Below are 19,772 nucleotides of genomic sequence, written 5' to 3'. Positions count from 1 at the left end.
AAGCATATAGTTTTTACTTATCTACGATGGTCTAGAAAAGAAAACTGTCGTTATGAAGAAAGATATTCAAAAGGTTGGCATGAGTGTAGCCCTTCAATGTAATGACTACACCTTACACGAATGATAAGATGCTTCGTTTTCTTGTAAAACCACTTCATATTTAGGGGGGGTGGGGAAAAAGGCAAATTTTAAAAAAGAAATATATTTGTGTTACTTGGCGAAAAAAATAATAAAGTGGCGAAAGAAAAAAATTTGGCGAAAAAGGTGGCGAAAAAAATAATTGATCCAGGGGAAACCCTGGTTCCAACCACCTTCAATGTTCTAATATCCTGTAAATGGTCGAGATTCCCATCCCAAAACCATATATGTTTCTGTTCTTCATGTCACAAAGATTTGATTGATATATAGGGTCAGTTCCCAGTGGTCACTTCACCCTCTTCCATTTGGGAAAGTTATATTACGTGTAAGTGGTCAAGATCCCCTAGCTAGCAAATGTTTGGGATTGATGAGGACTTCACTTAGAAAGATGTAGCAACTACATACTTTTGTTTTTATATGTATTTAATCAAAAACCAAAATGGGCCAGCTGATTTGTCATACAATATGTGATGCAAATAGGGGTAAAATCTCTGAGGAATGAAATAAATGAAGAAGAAAAAACGAAAACAAAAGTTCATGACAAAATAAGTATGGTATATAAACGTGATAACTCTAGAATCTCTCTAATCTGTATTTTTTATCTTACCTTTATTAACAGACTGCCAATTGCAAATTATGCCAAGTTCTCGTGGTACGATGTGCTTAGACCTATTCATCATACTAGCTGACTTCATTGGCTGATAACGTGATTAGTTCAATGTGACAATCGTTCTTCGTTCAGGTTCTCTCTTTGTTTTATAATTACAATTATTATGTCCATCATAATCTGCTACATGTCAAGAATCAGCTGTCTTTGATTCTTTGATTTTTCCCTTCAGTGTTATTGGTAAGGTAGAAAAACAAATAACATGTAGCACAACTTTCTCAAGTAGATATGTCAGCTCGAAACTTAAGTAATGCTAAATTGTCCATCAAGAGTATAAGGTGCCAATTTTTCATGTTATTTTTTTCTTTCGTGTTCCATTTTCAGTGTCATATTCAGTTCATACATGCGCAAATATGTGTTAGAATAACACTGGTCTTCATTTGTCATTTAAATTTGAGTCTCCTTCAAGCTCATTATTGCACCTTAGCGTTGAGTTATAGAGAAAACAGTGGTAGCAGACAGATAATATGATGCAAGTATGAGACGTCCATTATCACTGTACTATTATGCATATTTTAGGGGCCAGCTGAAGGACACCTACGGGTGCGGGAATTCTCGCTACATTGAAGACCCATTGGTTGCCTTCGGCTGTTGTTTGCTCTATGGTCGGGTGGTTGTCGCTTTGACATATTCACCATTTCCTTTCTCAATTTTACGTTTGTTTGACAGGTTCAAGAGAATACTTTAGTATCACAAGCTGTATACATTCTGGTGAACATCCAGATTTTTTTGCTTTCTCTTACTGTTACTATTTGTTAAAGTTTCTAAACTATTCATTTTAAGAAATGTACATCAATCTGCCATTCTTGTAGAACATGAAATGATTGCAAAAACAACGGCTCATGAGTACTTGAAGTATAGCATGAAGAACAATGTTGCTTAAATATGTTCATCTTCAATGTCTGAAATGTTAGATCTCGTCTTTTGATGTAAAATATAATCATTACGGTTAATATTCAACAAATTTTCTCTGAACGGTACTGGTGATGACTTCAAAGACAGTCATTGCATATAAATTATGAGTCTTGTTAGAGAAACAACATTTCTGCACAAATAAGTTAATGGCGGTGAGTTGTCTCATCTATAAGATTCTGTTGCAATTTTACATATTTATGTACATTCTTTTATGCTTTTGTGTATTAATAAATTCATGACAGAGGACAGAGTTTATTTCTCAATAACAAAATTCTTCCACGATTTGTGTCTCAATGACTATTGGTAAATTGTTTCCGAACATCTATGGTTATATTTGTATTTCCTATATAATTATCAAAGTTATAAGGATATTTACTATCTTCTTTCTTCTAAGTTCCCTAGTAATGGGCTGCTTTGACTCTTTTGCTGCTGTATTTGTTATTTGACAAGTAGTTTCAATCTCATGAATAAATTTCAAACGTTTCTATATCGATAATGATGAAATATCAGTTTCACCGATTTCAGCGGACATGTTTTAATTGTCGTAACTACAGTTCTGATCCCTTTTCATCGAATGAGGCCTACTGAACTAGATTTATTACCGGGGTTGTACTAACAAACGCATCACAGTGGGTTCCACGTGTGGAGCAGGATCCTTCCCTTCGAGAACACCTGAGTTTTGGTGGAGTTCGTATCAGTCTTTAGTTTTCTATATTGTGTTTTGTGTATGGTTATTTGTCTGTTTGTATGTTGGTCTTTTCCTCTTTTTTTAGCCATGGCGTTGTCAGTTTATTTTCGGCTTATGAGTTTGAATGTCCCTTTTGTATCTTTCGCCTTTTTTTTTGGAAAATAAACTACATCACTTGGCTATAAAATTATAGAAGAATCAATTCACCTATATGTCACTGTCATCACAATAACTTAATTGAATTTTTATATAAAGTTATATGACAATTAAAAGGCAGTTAAAAGTCAATTACTTACAGAATATCGGTATTTCTTTATACCTTGGTCATCATCATATTATTCCTTTGCTTTCCATTTTATATTCACATTTATGTACGTAATTTAATCATGTGAAAATATAAATAAAAGCTGCACAGCTGAATCACTGAATGTATTGAAAATATATTTACGTCCTCACTTATTCAGAATATCTCTTCCAATGGTAGATGGCAATGCTAATATGGATAGACTTGATAGCTCACACATGAGATGATTTTTTAAGTGACATGTGTGTTCGACTCCAGTCTTTATCTTATTTCTAAGGGTTTTGTGGTTTTTCTGTCACATATCGATGGTTTTATATGGCAATTCCTCAAGCAATAAAAAACTGACTGTCAAGAAAGAGCCAATATCGTTGAAAGTGGCGTTAAAGACTTCAACAATAGAGTAATATGATAATTAGGAGTCTAGAACCGTCAACCTTCTGCAAGGATTTCATTTACCAAAATACTGTCCTCATTCAAAAGTACATCCTATTTTAGCTATCACTTTTACTTCAAGGTTATGTACACCTTATTCTTTTTAAGATTTAATTAAACTAAAGATATCTTTTAATGCATTTTTGAAATAACAAGCAGGAGTATGGACTGTACAGTATTCTTGATCTAGAGAACATGAACTCACATACTAGTAAATATAATGATACGAATTTCAGCACAGAGGACAATAAACTTAACTCAAGAGTGACAGAGGTACGTCTCACCTTTCTGTTATTTTGATAGTAAAATGCAAATGTTGAATTAAATTAGCAATACTTTTACATGTAAGTTATGCAAAGAATTCAAAGTCAATGAACCATGACTGAAGGTACAGAGTCAAAACTCATGAGAAATGAGATGTGCCAATGCTAATACAACTGCATACCAACATCTTTGACCTACTAATGGTGGTTCCCCGTAAACTGATACTGATCACAAACTAATACGTGTTAAATAAGTAAAAGTTTCAAAGTCAATAGACCATGTCCGAGGGAGCAGGGCCAAATTATCTTGAATGAAATGAGATTTTCCAAAGCTTATACAACTCCATACCAAAGACCACGGACCTATAGCTACAACTAGTGGTTCCCTACAAAACTGACTTAACCACAAACAAATACATTATTGACACTGCAACCGCTTGAAACAGCATAAAATTGAGAATGGCAAAAAGACAACCCAACCAAAGTGCACATAACAGCATATTTATGTCTAGCTTTTTATCTCCAGTGAAACAAAAGTACTCTAAAAAACAAAAGTTTGGAAAGCATCAGTCAAAAACAAACAAGAGCATCAAAATTAAATAGCAACTAAACAGAACTGCCAAAGATGTCTTCATCAATTAAAAGAAACCACCATGATAGAGCCTAGGGTTCTAATAGTGGTGTTGTACACCAACAATCAATCAATTAATAGTATTCAAACATTACCAGTCCTGTATTACATTACACAGATGGTAAAATAAAGAACACCAAGTCCATCATCACCATCACAAATGTATGGTGTTAGTTTCAGTTTTAATTATTTAAAACATTACTGGAATAATGTACCAGGTACACTTGTGACAAAAAAAATCACTGTAAAAAGATTACACAACTTTGTTCATATCATCTGTTTTTATTTTAGACAATTCCTATTGTTGATCATATTTACACAATTACAATTCATTGTAACAATATTTCTTTATACAAAAAATAATTTCAACTTTCATAAACTTTCCCTCTCTCTCTTTCCTCACACATTCCTCCTAACATCCATTTTGTAGATAAATCTTTGGCTGATTTCTGTTTTAATCAACAACAGCACTAGCACTAACAATCTAAGCAACATAAAGGATCAACAGCAAAATAAAATCATTTAAAAAAAACTTACAGTATTTGTTTATTGTTGTAGCACTATATAACAAACAAAATTCCACCCTTTTTCAAGTTGGGTTTTATTATGAGAGAGTGGTTTATCAACAAACTTCTTAATGGGATACCAAAAAACATAATTTTCAACACTCATCACATGTTTTAAGTTAAAACTAAAGAGTGATTTGTTTCTGGTAAAGACTTTGAACTAAAGTTTCCTTATATTTTACTGCTTTTTACTACATATTAACAACACTCTTCAGCTTTTCATGGAAACTAAAATATATGTCAAATGTAATCAAAATAATCTAGTAAAAATTTAGAAAAACAATGTCAAACTTTTGGCTTTTTTGCAATTAACATTTTGTTGAAATAAAATTTATTGAAATGTGTTCTGCCCCCCAAATTGAGGACAAAAAAAAATATATTTTAACTTTTTCTGACTTCTAAAAAATACATTTATTTAATTAGTGGTGTGTAGCTAGAATTGTTTTCTTAGCCAAAGAATAATCTGCTGAAATGTATATCATATATACTGCAGCCTATCACACACTCTATATCACTTTTAGAGCTCAGGTACCCTGCCTGAAACCAATTTTCACATTCAACAAAACATTACACAGTAAAATATATTTTTTGTTCTTCTTTGTATCAAAAGAAAAACATTAGTTATGTACAAATCATAAACATTGTTAAAAGCAACAAATAACAATAATTCAATGATTGTGTGCAATTTATCCAAAATATAAATTCATTAAAAAGTTGAAATGTGTCAACCCTATGTTTTAACATACACTTCAGAAAATCCTGTAATTTCTGGTTTCTTTTTAAACAGCAAATAATAAGTTTTCACAAGTTCATGAAAGAAGAAAAATCATACAACTGAAACAAAAATATTTAAATGCCTCGCTTTAGACTTTAATTGAAATGCAAATTACAAAAAGAAATATTGCACTGCTTTATAAAAATGTATAAAGATTATAAAAAAAGTCAGAAATATGACTGTGCTTGTTATTAAGTTGATTTTTACAATGAAGTTCTCATATCAATAACAGGCAAACTGAGAGAAAAAAATGAACACAATTGGCAATTCTGCTTATTTCTATGACCATTTCCCCCTTTGAACTAGATATTCAACTCTTACTTAAAATCCACATCACTTCATTTTACATAAACCATAAACATGTTAGTTCTTCCTCTGGATTTAACCTCGATTTTTAAAATAAAATTGAAATCATAGGCCAACCCAAATTAACAATGGCTAAATCTAGAGATGGCTAAATGTTAAAAGCATTCAATAAAGAGATGAACTCTAGTCCTTGAGATAGTAGCCAATGGAAATTACAATTCTGTCATGATGTGTTAAATGTTATAATACAAAATGTCACACAACTGATATCACTTTTTCATATACAAACATACTGCAACTCAAAACACTCGTTGAAAGACACAATGGTTTTTCTATCACACATATTAACACTTCATAAACTTTGATGATATAATGTCACATGATAATAATGTTAAGGGTCACATGATATCAATACTATTGTCACATGTAAATGCAAATGTCAAATGATAATTATGTAATGGGTCACATGATATCAATACAAATGTCACATGTAAATGCAAATGTCACATGACATCAATGTTTCAATTGACTGTCATTACTGGATTCAGAATATCCAGATTCAGGATATCCATGTCCTTCTAAACGTGGGTCTTTATGAACACGTGGATCTGATAAATCACTTTTCCTTTTTCTTTCTGGATGAAATTGTGAATAACTGTAAAATAAAACACAACAAATGCAACAGACAATTCATAAGGTTACTGACAGACAATTCATAAGGTTACTGATAGACAATTATTTTTCTCAATCAGTAATATATCATTGTCCAATACGTGTTATTTTGGTGGTTTCTTTTTTTTCATAGAGTTTTCACATGTTTTCCAAATTTTATTTCATAAGTTTTTTTTATTGGCATTGTTCATGCAAGGGAGTTATTATCAATAATGCAAACACCAAAGTATAAACAAGTTTTCTTACCAACTATCAATGGTTTATTATTAGTCCTTTCTATTTAAGACACATCATCAGAATTTAAATCATTTAAACACGGTGTAATTACAAAACTTGAGCAAGAAGTAGGTTCGGATAATCTATGATTATTAATGAACATAAATATAAACATTGACACCATACATTCATAGTTTTCACTATCTCTTACAAGCTTACCTATCATGAGACGATCTGTTATATCCAGAGCCTCCATAATCCCTATGACCAAACTGTCCATAGTCAGATCTATGATGAAAGTCCTGTCCACGCTCTCGATACTCAGGATGGTTATTCCTATAGTTAGGATCATGATCATAACTAGGTCCTGGTCTATGTTCTCTAGAATAGTGGTTACCAGCCCCATACTCTCGTCGGTCATGATTAAGTCTATAAAAAAAAATTATCTCATAAAATAATGTGTAATTTTCATTTACTGTTAGTTTTAAACTTTTTGGGGCAACCATTTAAATGAATAACTGACTAAACTTCACTTCAAAAAGGTTAAGGCAAGCTCTAGTGACATTCATACTCAAATCGACTTAAGTTTAACTATTACAAATTTGAAAATCTTTTTCAATTCTCCAATATTAATATTTGAGGGCTGCAGGGAAGATTAGTTTATTGTAACTAACTGAGTTTACCCTCTTTAAATAAAGAATTTATTATTATTATTATAATATTAGATTCAAATTCAGATTCAAACTGAATCAATAATTTATGAACACAAATCCAAGTATTTTAGTCTGTACAGTTCATACTGTTTTAGACATTATTATCTTTATGGTGGTTCTGCTTCATTGAATTTCATCAATTAGCTTTGCTTTTATTCTTATTCTGGGTAAGAACCTCCTTGCAGGTGATTTTTCACCTGCCACGTTCATGATTTTACAATTCAAAAGACTAACACACAGAGGAATACAACACAAGTTCAAAATCTATCATGTTAGAATAATCATGAGAGAAAACATTTTATGATTGGCTCATTTATTTGAACATGAGAAACACAGAAATTGATTGGCTTAACAAGATCGTCTTCCCTTGGACATAGTTCAAAATCGGAAATAATCATATTTTTCATGTAGATTTTCACAAAATCGTGTTTCAGAGAATTTTTTACAATCACGATCGTGCAATCGTGACAAAGGGTCAAAATCCTGTAGTACACACCTAAATCCTGAAAGTTGGCAGGTATGTGTCTTGACCATAATAATGGCAGTTTGTAATATCAATTGAGGTTATTTGTAGTTCAAAACTTCATTTTTACTTTTAACTGTTATTATTGGTTACTGCATAGCTAAACAAACAAATAATGTTTACAAGTAGTATAATTTGTGATTTATAAACATATATCTGCTAAAATCTGTGTGCTTAATATTAAGGATGTTCGCTGCTCAGTTTCAAAATAGATAACTTTTCATAAACTGGTATGTATTGATAGGGAATAAATTGAGGAATCAAAAAAGCAAAATAAATATAGGGGTCAATGTGCTTGTTTTTGAGATATTAGTCACTAGAATTTTGGGGGGAAATTGTTCTCTCTTGATTTTTCATAGCTTTATCATTGACCAGTAAGAGTTCTCAAACACTATTAAAAAATAAATAAAATTTTATAAGACTTTTACAAATGACTTTTAATTATACATGTACAAGATTAATAAAAAGAACAAGAGGCTCTCAAGAGCCTGAATCGCTCACCTTAATTTTTTGGGTTAAATCTCTCATCAATGATTATTTTGGCTTTTCAATTTATTCAAATGTTCTTTGAATCGCCCTATTTTCTTCAAAAGCAAAAAAAAAATCATTTTCTCCTATGTTCTATTTTAGCCATAGGAGCTATGTTTCTTGACATACAAGGAAATAAAATATAAAATTTATACTAGATACTCTGAAACTCATTTAGCCTAAGTTTGGCTGAAATTGATACAGCAGTTTCAAAGGAGAAGATTTTTTTAAAGTAAGTCAACATGATGAAAAAATTGTGAAAAAAGTCTTTAAAGGGCAATAACTCCTTAAGGGGTCAATTGACAATTTTGGTCAAATAAACTTATTTGTAGATCTTACTTTGCTTAACATTTTTGCTATAAACAGTTTATCTGTATCTATAATAATTTTCAAGATAATAACCAAAAACTGCAAAATTTCTTTAAAATCATCAATTAAAGGGCATTATACCTGAAAAACCAGTTACCCAATTCAACTGAAAATTTCAGGACAGGTAGACCTTGACCTAATAAATATTTCAACTTCTTGTTTTATTTGCCCTAAATGCTGGAGTTTTTGAGATATAAGCCAAAAACTGCATTTTATCCTGTGTTCTATTTTTATCCATGACGGCCATGTTTTTAGACGAAATAGAAAATAAAACACAAACTTAATTTAATACACCCTACTGATCGTTCAGTTGAAGTTTGGTTGAATTTGGTTGAGTAGTTTTAGAGGAGAAGATTTATTAAAGTTAGCAAATATAAACAAATTGTGAAAAATTGTCATTAAAGGACAATAACCCCTTAAGGGGTCAATTGACAATTTTGGTCATATTAACCAATGTAGATCTTACTTTGCTGATCATTTTTGCTGTTTACAGTTTATCTTTATCTATAATAATATTCAAGATAATGACCAAAAACTGCAAAATTTCCTTCAAATAACCAATTAAGTGGCAGCAACCCAACAATGGGTTGTTTGATTCATCTGAAAATTTCAGGGCTGATAGATGTGAACCTATTGAACACTTTTAATTCATGTCAGATTTGCTCTAAATGCTTTCGTTTTTGAGATATAAGCCAAAAACTGCATTTGACCCCTATGTTCTATTTTTAGCAATGGCGACCATGTTTGTTGGTAGATCAAAACTTCGGATACAATTTATAAACTAGATACCCTAAGGAACATTCAGTTAAAGTTTGGAAGTATTTTGCTGGGTAGTTTCAGAGGAGAAGATTTTTGTAAAAGTTAATTAAGATTAACGAAAAATGGTTAAAAATTGACTATAAAGGGCAATAACTCCTAAAGGGGTCAATTGACAATTTTGGTCATATAAACTTATTTGTAGATCTTACTTTGCTGATCATTTTTGATGTTTACAGTTTATCTTTATTGATAATAATATTCAAGATAATGACCAAAAACTGCAAAATTTCCTTAATATTACCAATTAAGTGGCAGCAACCCAACAATGGGTTGTTTGATTCATCTGAAAATTTCAGGGCTGATAGATCTTGACCAAATGAACATTTTTACCCCACATCAGAATTGCTCTAAATGCTTTCGTTTTTGAGATATAAGCCAAAAACTGCATTTGACCGCTATGTTCTATTTTTAGCAATGGCGACCATGTTTATTGATAGATCAAAACTTTGGATACAATTTATAAACTAGATACCCTAAGAAACATTCAGTTAAAATTTGGAAGTATTTGGCCTAGTAGTTTCAGAGGAGAAGATTCTTGAAATAGTTTATGACGACAGACGACGACAGACGACGGACGCCAAGTGATGGCATAAGCTCACTCGGCCCTTCGGGCCAGGTGAGCTAAAAAAGGGGTTCAAGGGGATTTTTTTTAAGGCATTGAAATGGATAAAACCAGAGGATTCTGAAAATCTGACAAATATTCCAAAACATGACAAGCAGACATCCTTAAGTCTAATAATCAACAAACCTGTGATGAGAATGATCTCCCCCACCATATCTTTGGTAGTTATCTGATCTTCTATATGATCCTCCTTTGTCTCCATACCTGTAAATTAAAATCTTCAATGTTAAATCTTCAACTAATCCCTTGACCTCTAACAGCCCCTTCAAATATGCTATCATATTTATTTACTGTATAAAAAATCAAAACTGTATATATATCTATACTTATTCCTAATGCAGAGATTCAACGTTTCTCTGGACCACAAATTCATTACTTTTAACATCATTTTTGAAAGAACTTTTTAATATGTATATGATTTCAATTTTCTTGATTAATATAAAAAAAAATGTGCAACTATGGAAATTTTGTAATGGTAAGCTGTTTTTGTGCTATATTTTCTATTCTATAAAATGGCAGACATGTTTGGAGGCAGGTGAGATTGTCAACAATGAATCCTACAGTGGCTCATGACAACTGGTCCTTTGCAAGATTGTCCAGAACTGTTTAATGAAATTTTAGTAAAATTTTCTATTTCAGGCCAAGTTTGAAGCAGTTGGAGGATAAGGTTAATAATACCCTATTTTTATGGATGATGAAAGTTAAATTTGTGTTCAATGATCAAATTTTTTCAGTGGAAAAGTTTCTTTTATAATTTTTACAAATAGCAACAGATGAAAGATTGTAAAAACCGAGATTCAGTAACTCAATATGCCCCTTTAGTCCAGTTAAGATATATGTTATGTTAAATTCTCCTCAATTACAAAACTACATCAAAGCAAAATGCACTATAGAAAATTAGGAAAAGTTTAAAAAATTAAAAATACAGATATGTCATCTGGTAAAAATGTCCACTAGTATCTACCTGCTTGGAGGAGGACCATCATCTCTCTGTAATGGGCTGGCATGCTGCCATGGACTAGATGAATGTTCTGGACGGTGGTCACGCCCCCTGTTGGACATGTTACTACCAGGTGGATGACGATTATTTACAGTGGAACTAAAAAAATAAAATAATAACTTAAATGTTTGTGTAGAATGTTTTTCATAACTAAACAAGAATGCGTCCATTGGACACATATGCCCCACTCACAATATCCTTTTCTATGTTCAGTGGACTGTGAAATTGGGGTAAAAATTCAAATTTAACATTTGAATTGAAGATCATATCATTCATATCATAGGGAACATGTGTACTAAGTCTTAAGTTGATTGGACTTCAGCTTCATAAAAACTTCCTCTACTATAATAGATGGGGCATAAAAAAGCCTTTAAGAAATATTCTTGAAAAAACAAAAAGCAGGGAACATGCATAGCATTAAAATTTTTAAACTAAAGGTACAAAGTAAAAGAATAATAGAAAAAATAGAGCAACTAGTTGATGGATTGTATATAAAATTACACTCAGCATTTACCAAACTAAAACTTTTACTTACTGTTTAGTGAAATCTCTACCCTGATCATGGTTATGAGAATGTTTGTTATGATCTGATTCTCCTTGATGCTTGTGTGGTTTATGTTTTTCTTGATGTGATGTATTATGATTCTGGGTGTGTGCTTTAGCCTAAAAAAATAACAACATTCCTTTAATGACTTTTATACTTTGTAAATCAATGGATATTTAGATTGAAGCAGCATTAATAAATTATATTCCATAGAAACATTTATGCAATCCCTATTTTAAGAAGACAACACTAGCCAATTTTTTACTTAAATTCAAAGATTGCTGCCATGAGTTTTCTGTGTATACATTTTTATGTCTCGCATTCAAAGACTTTTGTTGCAGCCATACTAAAATGAAGTAGAATTTCAACAAATTTCAGTCCCATTCAGAAAACAATTTAACAATTTTTTAGCACTTAAACGATTCAAAGTTTCATTAGTTTTGAGAAATTTAATTTTTGTTAAAATAACATTATCTGGTATATTCTTTAAACAAATTTCAGAACCAAAGTATATTTTACCTCTTCTCTTTCCTTCTCCTCTTCTCTCTTTCTGTATGCATGTTTGTACAATTTGTGCAACTTTCGTGCATCAAATTCTGTAAACTTTGATACAAAGTTCCATAAATGGCTGTAAAGTAGAAAAATATCTATAAATATATATACATATATAGAGAGATCTAAAAAATATTTTGTTTTGGGGGTTTTCATCTAATAATAATGCATATTTTATACTGTGTCCCATTACTTCTAAAAATATGTGTCATGAAATTTCCTGTTACAAAACCAAATAAGATCAAAAATCTTAAAACTGAATCTTTTTAATTCTTGTAGATTCATTTTGCCACATTGACAGCATATAATTTTTCTTCCAAACCTATTTATTAATTTTTAAAGCATTTTTCTTCAGATTTTCTTCCATGGAAAAGCAATATTTAACTTTCCTATTTATAATTTTTAAATTAACTCTCAGATCATTATAGAATAAAAGATTCATATTTACCCTCTCCATGTCTTGATTTTTTCTGGATCATTCAGTGTTGACAGACATTCTGTAATTCTGTCACCAATCCTTAACAGGCATTGTTTAGTATGAACTACTTGATCCTTCTCCGACATCCCCTCGTCTGGATTGTCTAACTTCCGCAATGCTCTCTTAACTGGTCTCATCATCTCTTTACACTGAAATAAATGAGACATTTACTATATGCATATAATTACAGCTATGATACAATAAACACATATTTTATTCATTATATATTTTAATAGATTTTATGATGAAAGACCAACATTTTACCGACCAGAATAGAAAATTAAGAACAAATAAAAATCTTCAAATAAAAATCTTCAGAAAATTTAGCCTATATCTTTTGTAATAAGACTACAAATTATAGAAATCTGTATAATGCTAACATTTTTTTCATAAGATATATTTCTGAACAAATTTTGCATGTTTCAACAGTTGTTCAATAAACCTCTTTTAATACTCCATTAGCTTCTCTTCATCTACTATCTTATTTTTACCATTAAATAGGTCTATTCAACCATAATAACAAATGCAACATGCTCCTGAATTACATGATGAACCAACCTTTCTAAACACTTCATCAGGAAGTTCAACATCAAAATCTTCAGAGGCCACAGCCACAGGGGTTGTGTTGGCAGTAAAATGCATTGGACCATCTTCCTTCTTAGGTTTCTTCTATAAAAGTATGAATGAATGAATATTTTATTTGCGAAAGCATAAATAATATGCTATGGCAATACATAAACAAGTATATACAATGTGACAAAACAACAGATAGCAGAGAACAATACATAATATAATAAAGGTACAATTAATTCACAATACATGATCTAATTTTCCAAGTATATTTCAGATAGTAACACAGTTTAATTGTGATTGATTTTGATTGAAGTAAATGAAAAAGTTTAAAATTATTTGGCCGAGAACAATAATATTTTGGCAAGTGTTCTGGTCTCACAGTTCTGTAGGCTGCATATACAAGTACGAAGTGGTATTCATTTTCAATACAAGCCATATATTGTTACAATTATTTGTGTCATTTACAAAGCTTCTTTCCAGAAAAAATAGAACAATGTGCTTTCAGAAATGTAAAGATTAATCATTAGTGTTAACACTGAGACTGGAATGGGCTTAAATTATCTAAAATTTTCATCTTTGATGGAATGGGCTTAAATTATCTAAAATTTTCATCTTTGATGGAATGGGCTTAAATTATCTAAATTTTCATCTTTGATGGAATGGGCTTAAATTATCTAAAATTTTCATCTTTGATGGAATGGGCTTAAATTATCTAAAATTTTCATCTTTGATGAGTACAAAGTAAATCGAAGTAAAAAAAAACACTTTAAAGGGTCATTTCAAAAAATGTTCAATTTATCAATTTTCAATTGAATGCATTTTTACCATCTGAATAAACAATTAAATGTACAATGTTCTATACTTGTCAATATTGTTTACATTACAAACCTTTTTCTTCTTTTCTTTCTTTGGTTTATCTCCAGATTTACTTTTCACTTTTGTTTCCACTTCCATCGGATGTTCTTTGGGTTCTACCTTTTCATGTTTTTCCTTCTTTTTCTTGTGATTTTCTGGGAAACTATCCATAGTACTGTCGTCTCTAGCACTAGACTTTACTTTAGCACTATTGTCCGAGTCAGAGGACTCTTTTTCAATAACTTCTGCTTTTGATTTTGGCTTTCTTTTCTTTCTTGGTTTTGCTTCAGAATTATTCTTTACCTGCATTCAATAATAACATGTTTATTTTTTTAACTGGAACTTTAGATAAATATGTCATGATGGACTTATCTACCATGTTGAAAAATTCAGATCAACAAAGATCAACAAAGATTAGTTTTAAACCAATATAATGTCTATGAATTTGTTTCCAGTACTGAAAAATTTAGAGCCATTACTTTTTTTTTACAGTACATTTATCAATGTATGTTCATCTGTTTTTCAATGTCTTTATTCAAACTTATCTATGAAATTGATGGTGATTCACAATTTTTTTTTAATATATTGTTTGCATCCTGTTCTTCATACAATATGTTGTTAATTTGCCACAGCATATCTATGCTTTTGCAATAAAGATTCATTCATTCATTCAACTCATATCATCGAATTTGAAAGTTATTCTCCTAGAAACTTTATTTAACAATCTTACCACAGGAGCAGGTTTATCAGCTTCTGATTTCTTACTCAGCATCTTGAGTAAGTATTCCACACGAGTATGTAAATGTTTGGCTTGTGGCTTCTCATTTTTACCCCCTGGCAAAATCTGAAATACAAAGAAATTTACCAACATGATTATTAAAAAAAATCAATTTTAGTGGGTAGAAGTAAAATTTAGAGAAATATTTCAATGGTACAGCTGCTATGCAAAATCAGCCTGACTTCAATGCTGGTTTAAGTCTAACTGTCACCTTAATCAATCTTGACTTACAGTATAATGTTACAAGTTTCATTTCAGTATAAACAAAACCATACCTTCTCATGTAGGTTAAAATTAGGATCCATTTTGATGGCTTCCCAGTTTCCCATGCCATACTCGTATACTCCTTTCAGCAAGCTACAGTCATCTTCTTCACTCCATTCACAATCCCAATGACAAACTTTTACATGGGTATCTATCTTAAACCTGTTATACAGAAAATTAAAAATAAGACTATTAGAATAGACTCTTTATAGACATTTACTAAAGCTACTCAAAGCATAGAAATTGCTTGTGTTTAAGAAAAGATATTTCATTATACTTAAATTACCAAGTCATTTACGAAATACAAACCAACAACTAAAATAAAATGAAAGAAACTTTGATATTTTCAACACCTGGTTAATGCAAGTGTTTATCAGATTAACATTTTCAATACAAAATCTCATCTTGTTTAGTTCAGTGTAATTGGGTTATATATACTGTTAATTCAGAAATTATTGCGAGGTTTTTATTAATTTAAAAAATGCGACAGAGTTGTAAAGGCATTAATTTAAACTCAGATTTTAAATTTTTATATGAATTAAACAAGATTTTTCTCAAAATCGTAACAATTAAAATCACATTTAAGTCTAAAATTACAAAATCAAAATAACAAATGCACACAATAATTTCTGAATTATCAGTATTAACTTCCATTTTTCATCTTTTTCAAAAATTAATACATTATCTTATCATGCACCAACTCTGTTTCTACATGACAAATTACACAATTGAATGAATTTTTATCTATAGAAACATTCTGTGTGCCTTTAAATCTTTCCTAAATATCATCGTCACTGAAAAATCCTTTTTGGTCCCGATCAAAACAAAATTTGTATTACCTTTTCTTTTCCTCCCTATTTTTAGGTATAAGATCATCTAGTTGTTCCATTTCTTGCATTGCTTTCATGACAGGTTGTACAGCCACCACAACTCCAGATATATTAAATGATGGTCCTTTTTCTCTCTTCTTCTTGGCTATTCATAAAATACATATATAATATTCTTCAAATTGAAATCAAAGGAGACTTATATTACACATTTTTATATGGGATATTTTTTGAATGTCTAAATTTAGCTATGTTCTGGACATAAACAAAATGCTGTAAAATGTCTTTTATTTGAAAACATGTTTATAACAGTTTAGATTTATTCAATTCCGTAATTTTGACATTTTCATAATAAGATTAATAAAATAAAATTAGATTTTAAAATAGACTGAAACAAAAAAGAGCTTTTCAGAATTACCTTTCACAATTACATGCATTATAAGCAGGTGACATTCATTACATTGTGCCAAATGATTCCTTGAACATGACACTACAAAAAAATATTACCTGGAGTATTTATTCCATCAACACTAGCCTCTTCTTCTTGTTTAACTTTATTGTGGTTATGTTCATCCAGACTCTGTTCACAACCAGACATCAATATCTGGGCTAACTTTTTCAGATCTCCCTCAGATTTCTCTTGTAATTCTGCATCACAGGCTATAGCATCAAGTCTGCAATGTCGATAAGCTTTTTATTTTTGAAATTTGATATAAAATATAATTTATATTTATTACTTGCAAAACAGCCAAAATAAGATCACTTAAACAATGTGTTACTACTATTTTTTTATAGGTTCACAAGAGCGTGAAAATAATATATGTCACTATTTTAAACATTGAAAAGGAGAAGTGGCATTTTGGCCCATATGATGAATATACGCCCAAGACCACAGGATTGTGATGTGAAAAACTACAGGATACCATAGACTTCAACAATGAGAAATACCCATACCTTATATATATTATATAGTAAGGTATTAAAGGCTCCTTTATGGCAAAAAAATATACAATTTAAAGAGAAAACTAACAGCTCTATTGTAAAACTAAAACAACAAAGGAAAAAAACAGGACAAGTAGAAATAAACATCAACCACTAGATAACAGACACCTAGAATTTTAACATGGATGTAGAAATTGTAGTTTAGTGACAATTTTAACTGAAATTTTCCTAAATTCAAATACGAGAGACAATATCAAATGATATGTATGCTACTAGGATAACTGTTTCTCTCCAATAAGAATTGAACTTCAAATAACACACTTTGCTCATGGATAGCTTAAGTCATCATTGAAAATATATGCATAAAATGATTATTTACTTCTTAATAGGCTATACTAGCTTTTCTTTATTCTAATATTTTGAGTTCATCTAAATCATAAATGCAAATTCTTACCTAGTCAAAGGTCTGCCAAACTTTTTAAAACTTTTGATAAATCTCCTAATTTCAGCATCAGTGAACCCTCTTATTTTCCCCTTACTGCCACCTGGAGGCCTCCCACGTTTCTTTGGTTCGTCTTCATCCTCCTCCTCATCCTCACTTTCATCATCTTCATCTTCATCATCATCATCCTTTTTCTTCTTCTTCTTTTTCTTCTCATCAGAATCATAATCCACCTGAAGCTGTATAAGAAGTAATGCCACTTTTAATATTTCAACTAGTGAAACATTATTTTTGTTAACCAATTATCTTGCACTTGCAATTTCAATTTGGATTTCATCTACAATTACTTAAATTTTGTTACCTAGAGCACTCAGCTACAATCACAACAATCATTTATACATTAACAGGTGAGAGATATTTTAACATATCTCTAAGTTAAATCATAACTACATTATACTCTTGCAAGAACATTGGATTCCTTGTTTGGTTTAAAATGTAAAATGTTGTGATACATTGCCAAATTTCACTCTTTTTTAAATTATCAGTTACTTCATATGTTTTGATATGCAATGTGTTGTCAGCGTAAGAGTTCATTTATGTTCAGTGCATTTATGCTCAGTGCATTTATGTTCATCGACATTCAACCTCGTACAAGTGTTAACTTATTTCTTGAATCAAATTTTACATGCACTTTTAAACACTTGTTAGACAATGAAATTAATAATCCATCAGTAAAAGAAATTGCTTCACATAACGTCATCTCAAAGTTTCATCTGAACAATTAAGGTTTCCTCAAATGTTTTTTTTTTAAATTAAGACAAAAAGAATTGACAGCTTGGAAGAAAAATTTGGTACAAACTTCAATAATTTAAGTTGCAATTCATTTTTATATTGCATATGCATTGAATGTAGGATTGGCTCTCCATCAGATTCCTACTTTCAGGCAATCATGCTATCACTACTAATTGTTTAAATCAACACTACATAGAAAAGACACACTATAAAAAGACCCTAAAATTCATGAAATTGTATGTAGAACTATCAGTACCTTTGTATCCACATAGATGCCAACCCCTTTTCAGTATTCTTCAAAAATGTGCATTTATCAAATAAATTTCTGACAAATGGCTGCAAAGTGATGTGCAATAATATGTTATCTGTAGTATATATTCCATTCATTAGTTGTTCATAATTGTTTTTTTCTTGTTTTCAGTAGATATCATTTTGTCATGAAGAGGTAGAGAAAGGGGGAAAGCCATTTGATAAAATTCATGTTTTCCTCTTTGGAAGACAGTCAGTTACCAAGCAATTGGTTGATAACTCCCGAAAAACTGGAATCATTACATTGACATTTCCTAAATACCGGACCGGGCCAGAAAAGCAATGATAAAAATCCACGCTTTACAATATTGAACTTCACCTTAACTTTTCGACTATTGACCATAATAGTGTAGTTTTTATCGCAAAATTGTAATGGTTGGCATCTATGTATCCAAGTGCAAATTACCTGTTTAACAGATTTCCTGCTTCTAGGAGGCAAGTTTAATTCCAAAAGTTTTTTTTGCTCTTCTTCTTCTTCAATTTTTCTTCTGTCATTTTCAGGAATAATTGAGTCCCACTCTTTACCTATAAGACAAGAATACAAAAAGATTAGGTTTAAAGTATCTCATCTGAACTAGTATTTATACCTGTAAATCACATAGAATTTATATACTGAATGTTTTGTTTCCAAAAAGGACCACAACATGTGTTTTCCTGTCCCTAGTCAAGATCCAAGACACACATAAAAGTGCCTGTCTCTAGTCAGGAACCTATTAACACAGTTTAAGCTGTCCATAGTCAGAAACCTAATCATTATTTATCATTAGTTTTATCTTAATGTTGTTTTTGCCTATTTAGGAATTTGATGTTGATTATTATAGAATCATTCATTAATCTAATTATCACTTTTCCAATTCACCAAGGGCAATTTAGAGCTTGATTTTTTCTTTTTTCTATCACATGAAAGCCACATAGCCTTTCAATATGTATTTATATATTTGTTTTCAAACAGACTCTTACCTGTATCCTCATCTACCTGTACACTAGGCGGTGGGTCATCTTCTTCCAGATTATCAAAACTGACCACTTTAAACTGAGACAGTAGTTCATCCCCTAACATAGGTTGTTCTGATTCCCTAGTTTCAGCACGATTAAGGATGTCATCAATGTCCACCTGAGGTTCCTCTTCATTCGCCTCGTCTTCCTTGAATAATTCTTCAGCACCAAACTTCAATATAGCTGCCAATTCTTCTTTTTTAAAGGGTGTTGCCGTACTGTAACAACAATGATACAAACTTTATTCATCGTTTACAATTTTTAATAAGCAAT

The 19,772-nt window shown here is 30.8% G+C and overlaps 1 protein-coding gene across 2 annotated transcripts in view; it reads right to left on the bottom strand.

Moving 5' to 3' along the window:
• Nucleotides 1-4,317: 4,317 nt before the first annotated feature.
• Nucleotides 4,318-19,772, bottom strand: part of LOC134715272 (chromodomain-helicase-DNA-binding protein 1-like) — a 48,226-nt gene continuing 32,771 nt past the window's right edge. For both annotated transcript variants that reach the window (XM_063577351.1, XM_063577352.1), the window contains 16 exons: nucleotides 19,464-19,717; nucleotides 18,910-19,028; nucleotides 17,415-17,641; nucleotides 16,526-16,692; nucleotides 16,031-16,166; nucleotides 15,203-15,353; nucleotides 14,880-14,993; nucleotides 14,183-14,452; nucleotides 13,280-13,390; nucleotides 12,692-12,870; nucleotides 12,211-12,319; nucleotides 11,683-11,810; nucleotides 11,112-11,246; nucleotides 10,274-10,351; nucleotides 6,793-7,002; nucleotides 4,318-6,340 (listed from right to left, as the gene is read on the bottom strand). In XM_063577351.1, coding sequence (XP_063433421.1) covers nucleotides 6,199-6,340; nucleotides 6,793-7,002; nucleotides 10,274-10,351; nucleotides 11,112-11,246; nucleotides 11,683-11,810; nucleotides 12,211-12,319; nucleotides 12,692-12,870; nucleotides 13,280-13,390; nucleotides 14,183-14,452; nucleotides 14,880-14,993; nucleotides 15,203-15,353; nucleotides 16,031-16,166; nucleotides 16,526-16,692; nucleotides 17,415-17,641; nucleotides 18,910-19,028; nucleotides 19,464-19,717 — 2,530 coding nt within the window. In that variant the 3' untranslated portion in view covers nucleotides 4,318-6,198. The remainder of the gene's footprint in view (nucleotides 6,341-6,792; nucleotides 7,003-10,273; nucleotides 10,352-11,111; nucleotides 11,247-11,682; nucleotides 11,811-12,210; nucleotides 12,320-12,691; nucleotides 12,871-13,279; nucleotides 13,391-14,182; nucleotides 14,453-14,879; nucleotides 14,994-15,202; nucleotides 15,354-16,030; nucleotides 16,167-16,525; nucleotides 16,693-17,414; nucleotides 17,642-18,909; nucleotides 19,029-19,463; nucleotides 19,718-19,772) is intronic.

The sequence above is a fragment of the Mytilus trossulus genome, chromosome 4 (genome assembly GCF_036588685.1).
Source record: "Mytilus trossulus isolate FHL-02 chromosome 4, PNRI_Mtr1.1.1.hap1, whole genome shotgun sequence".
Lineage (NCBI taxonomy): Eukaryota > Metazoa > Mollusca > Bivalvia > Mytilida > Mytilidae > Mytilus > Mytilus trossulus.
The sequence above is the reverse complement of the archived record's forward strand: the minus strand, read 5'-3'. Positions and strand labels throughout refer to the sequence as shown.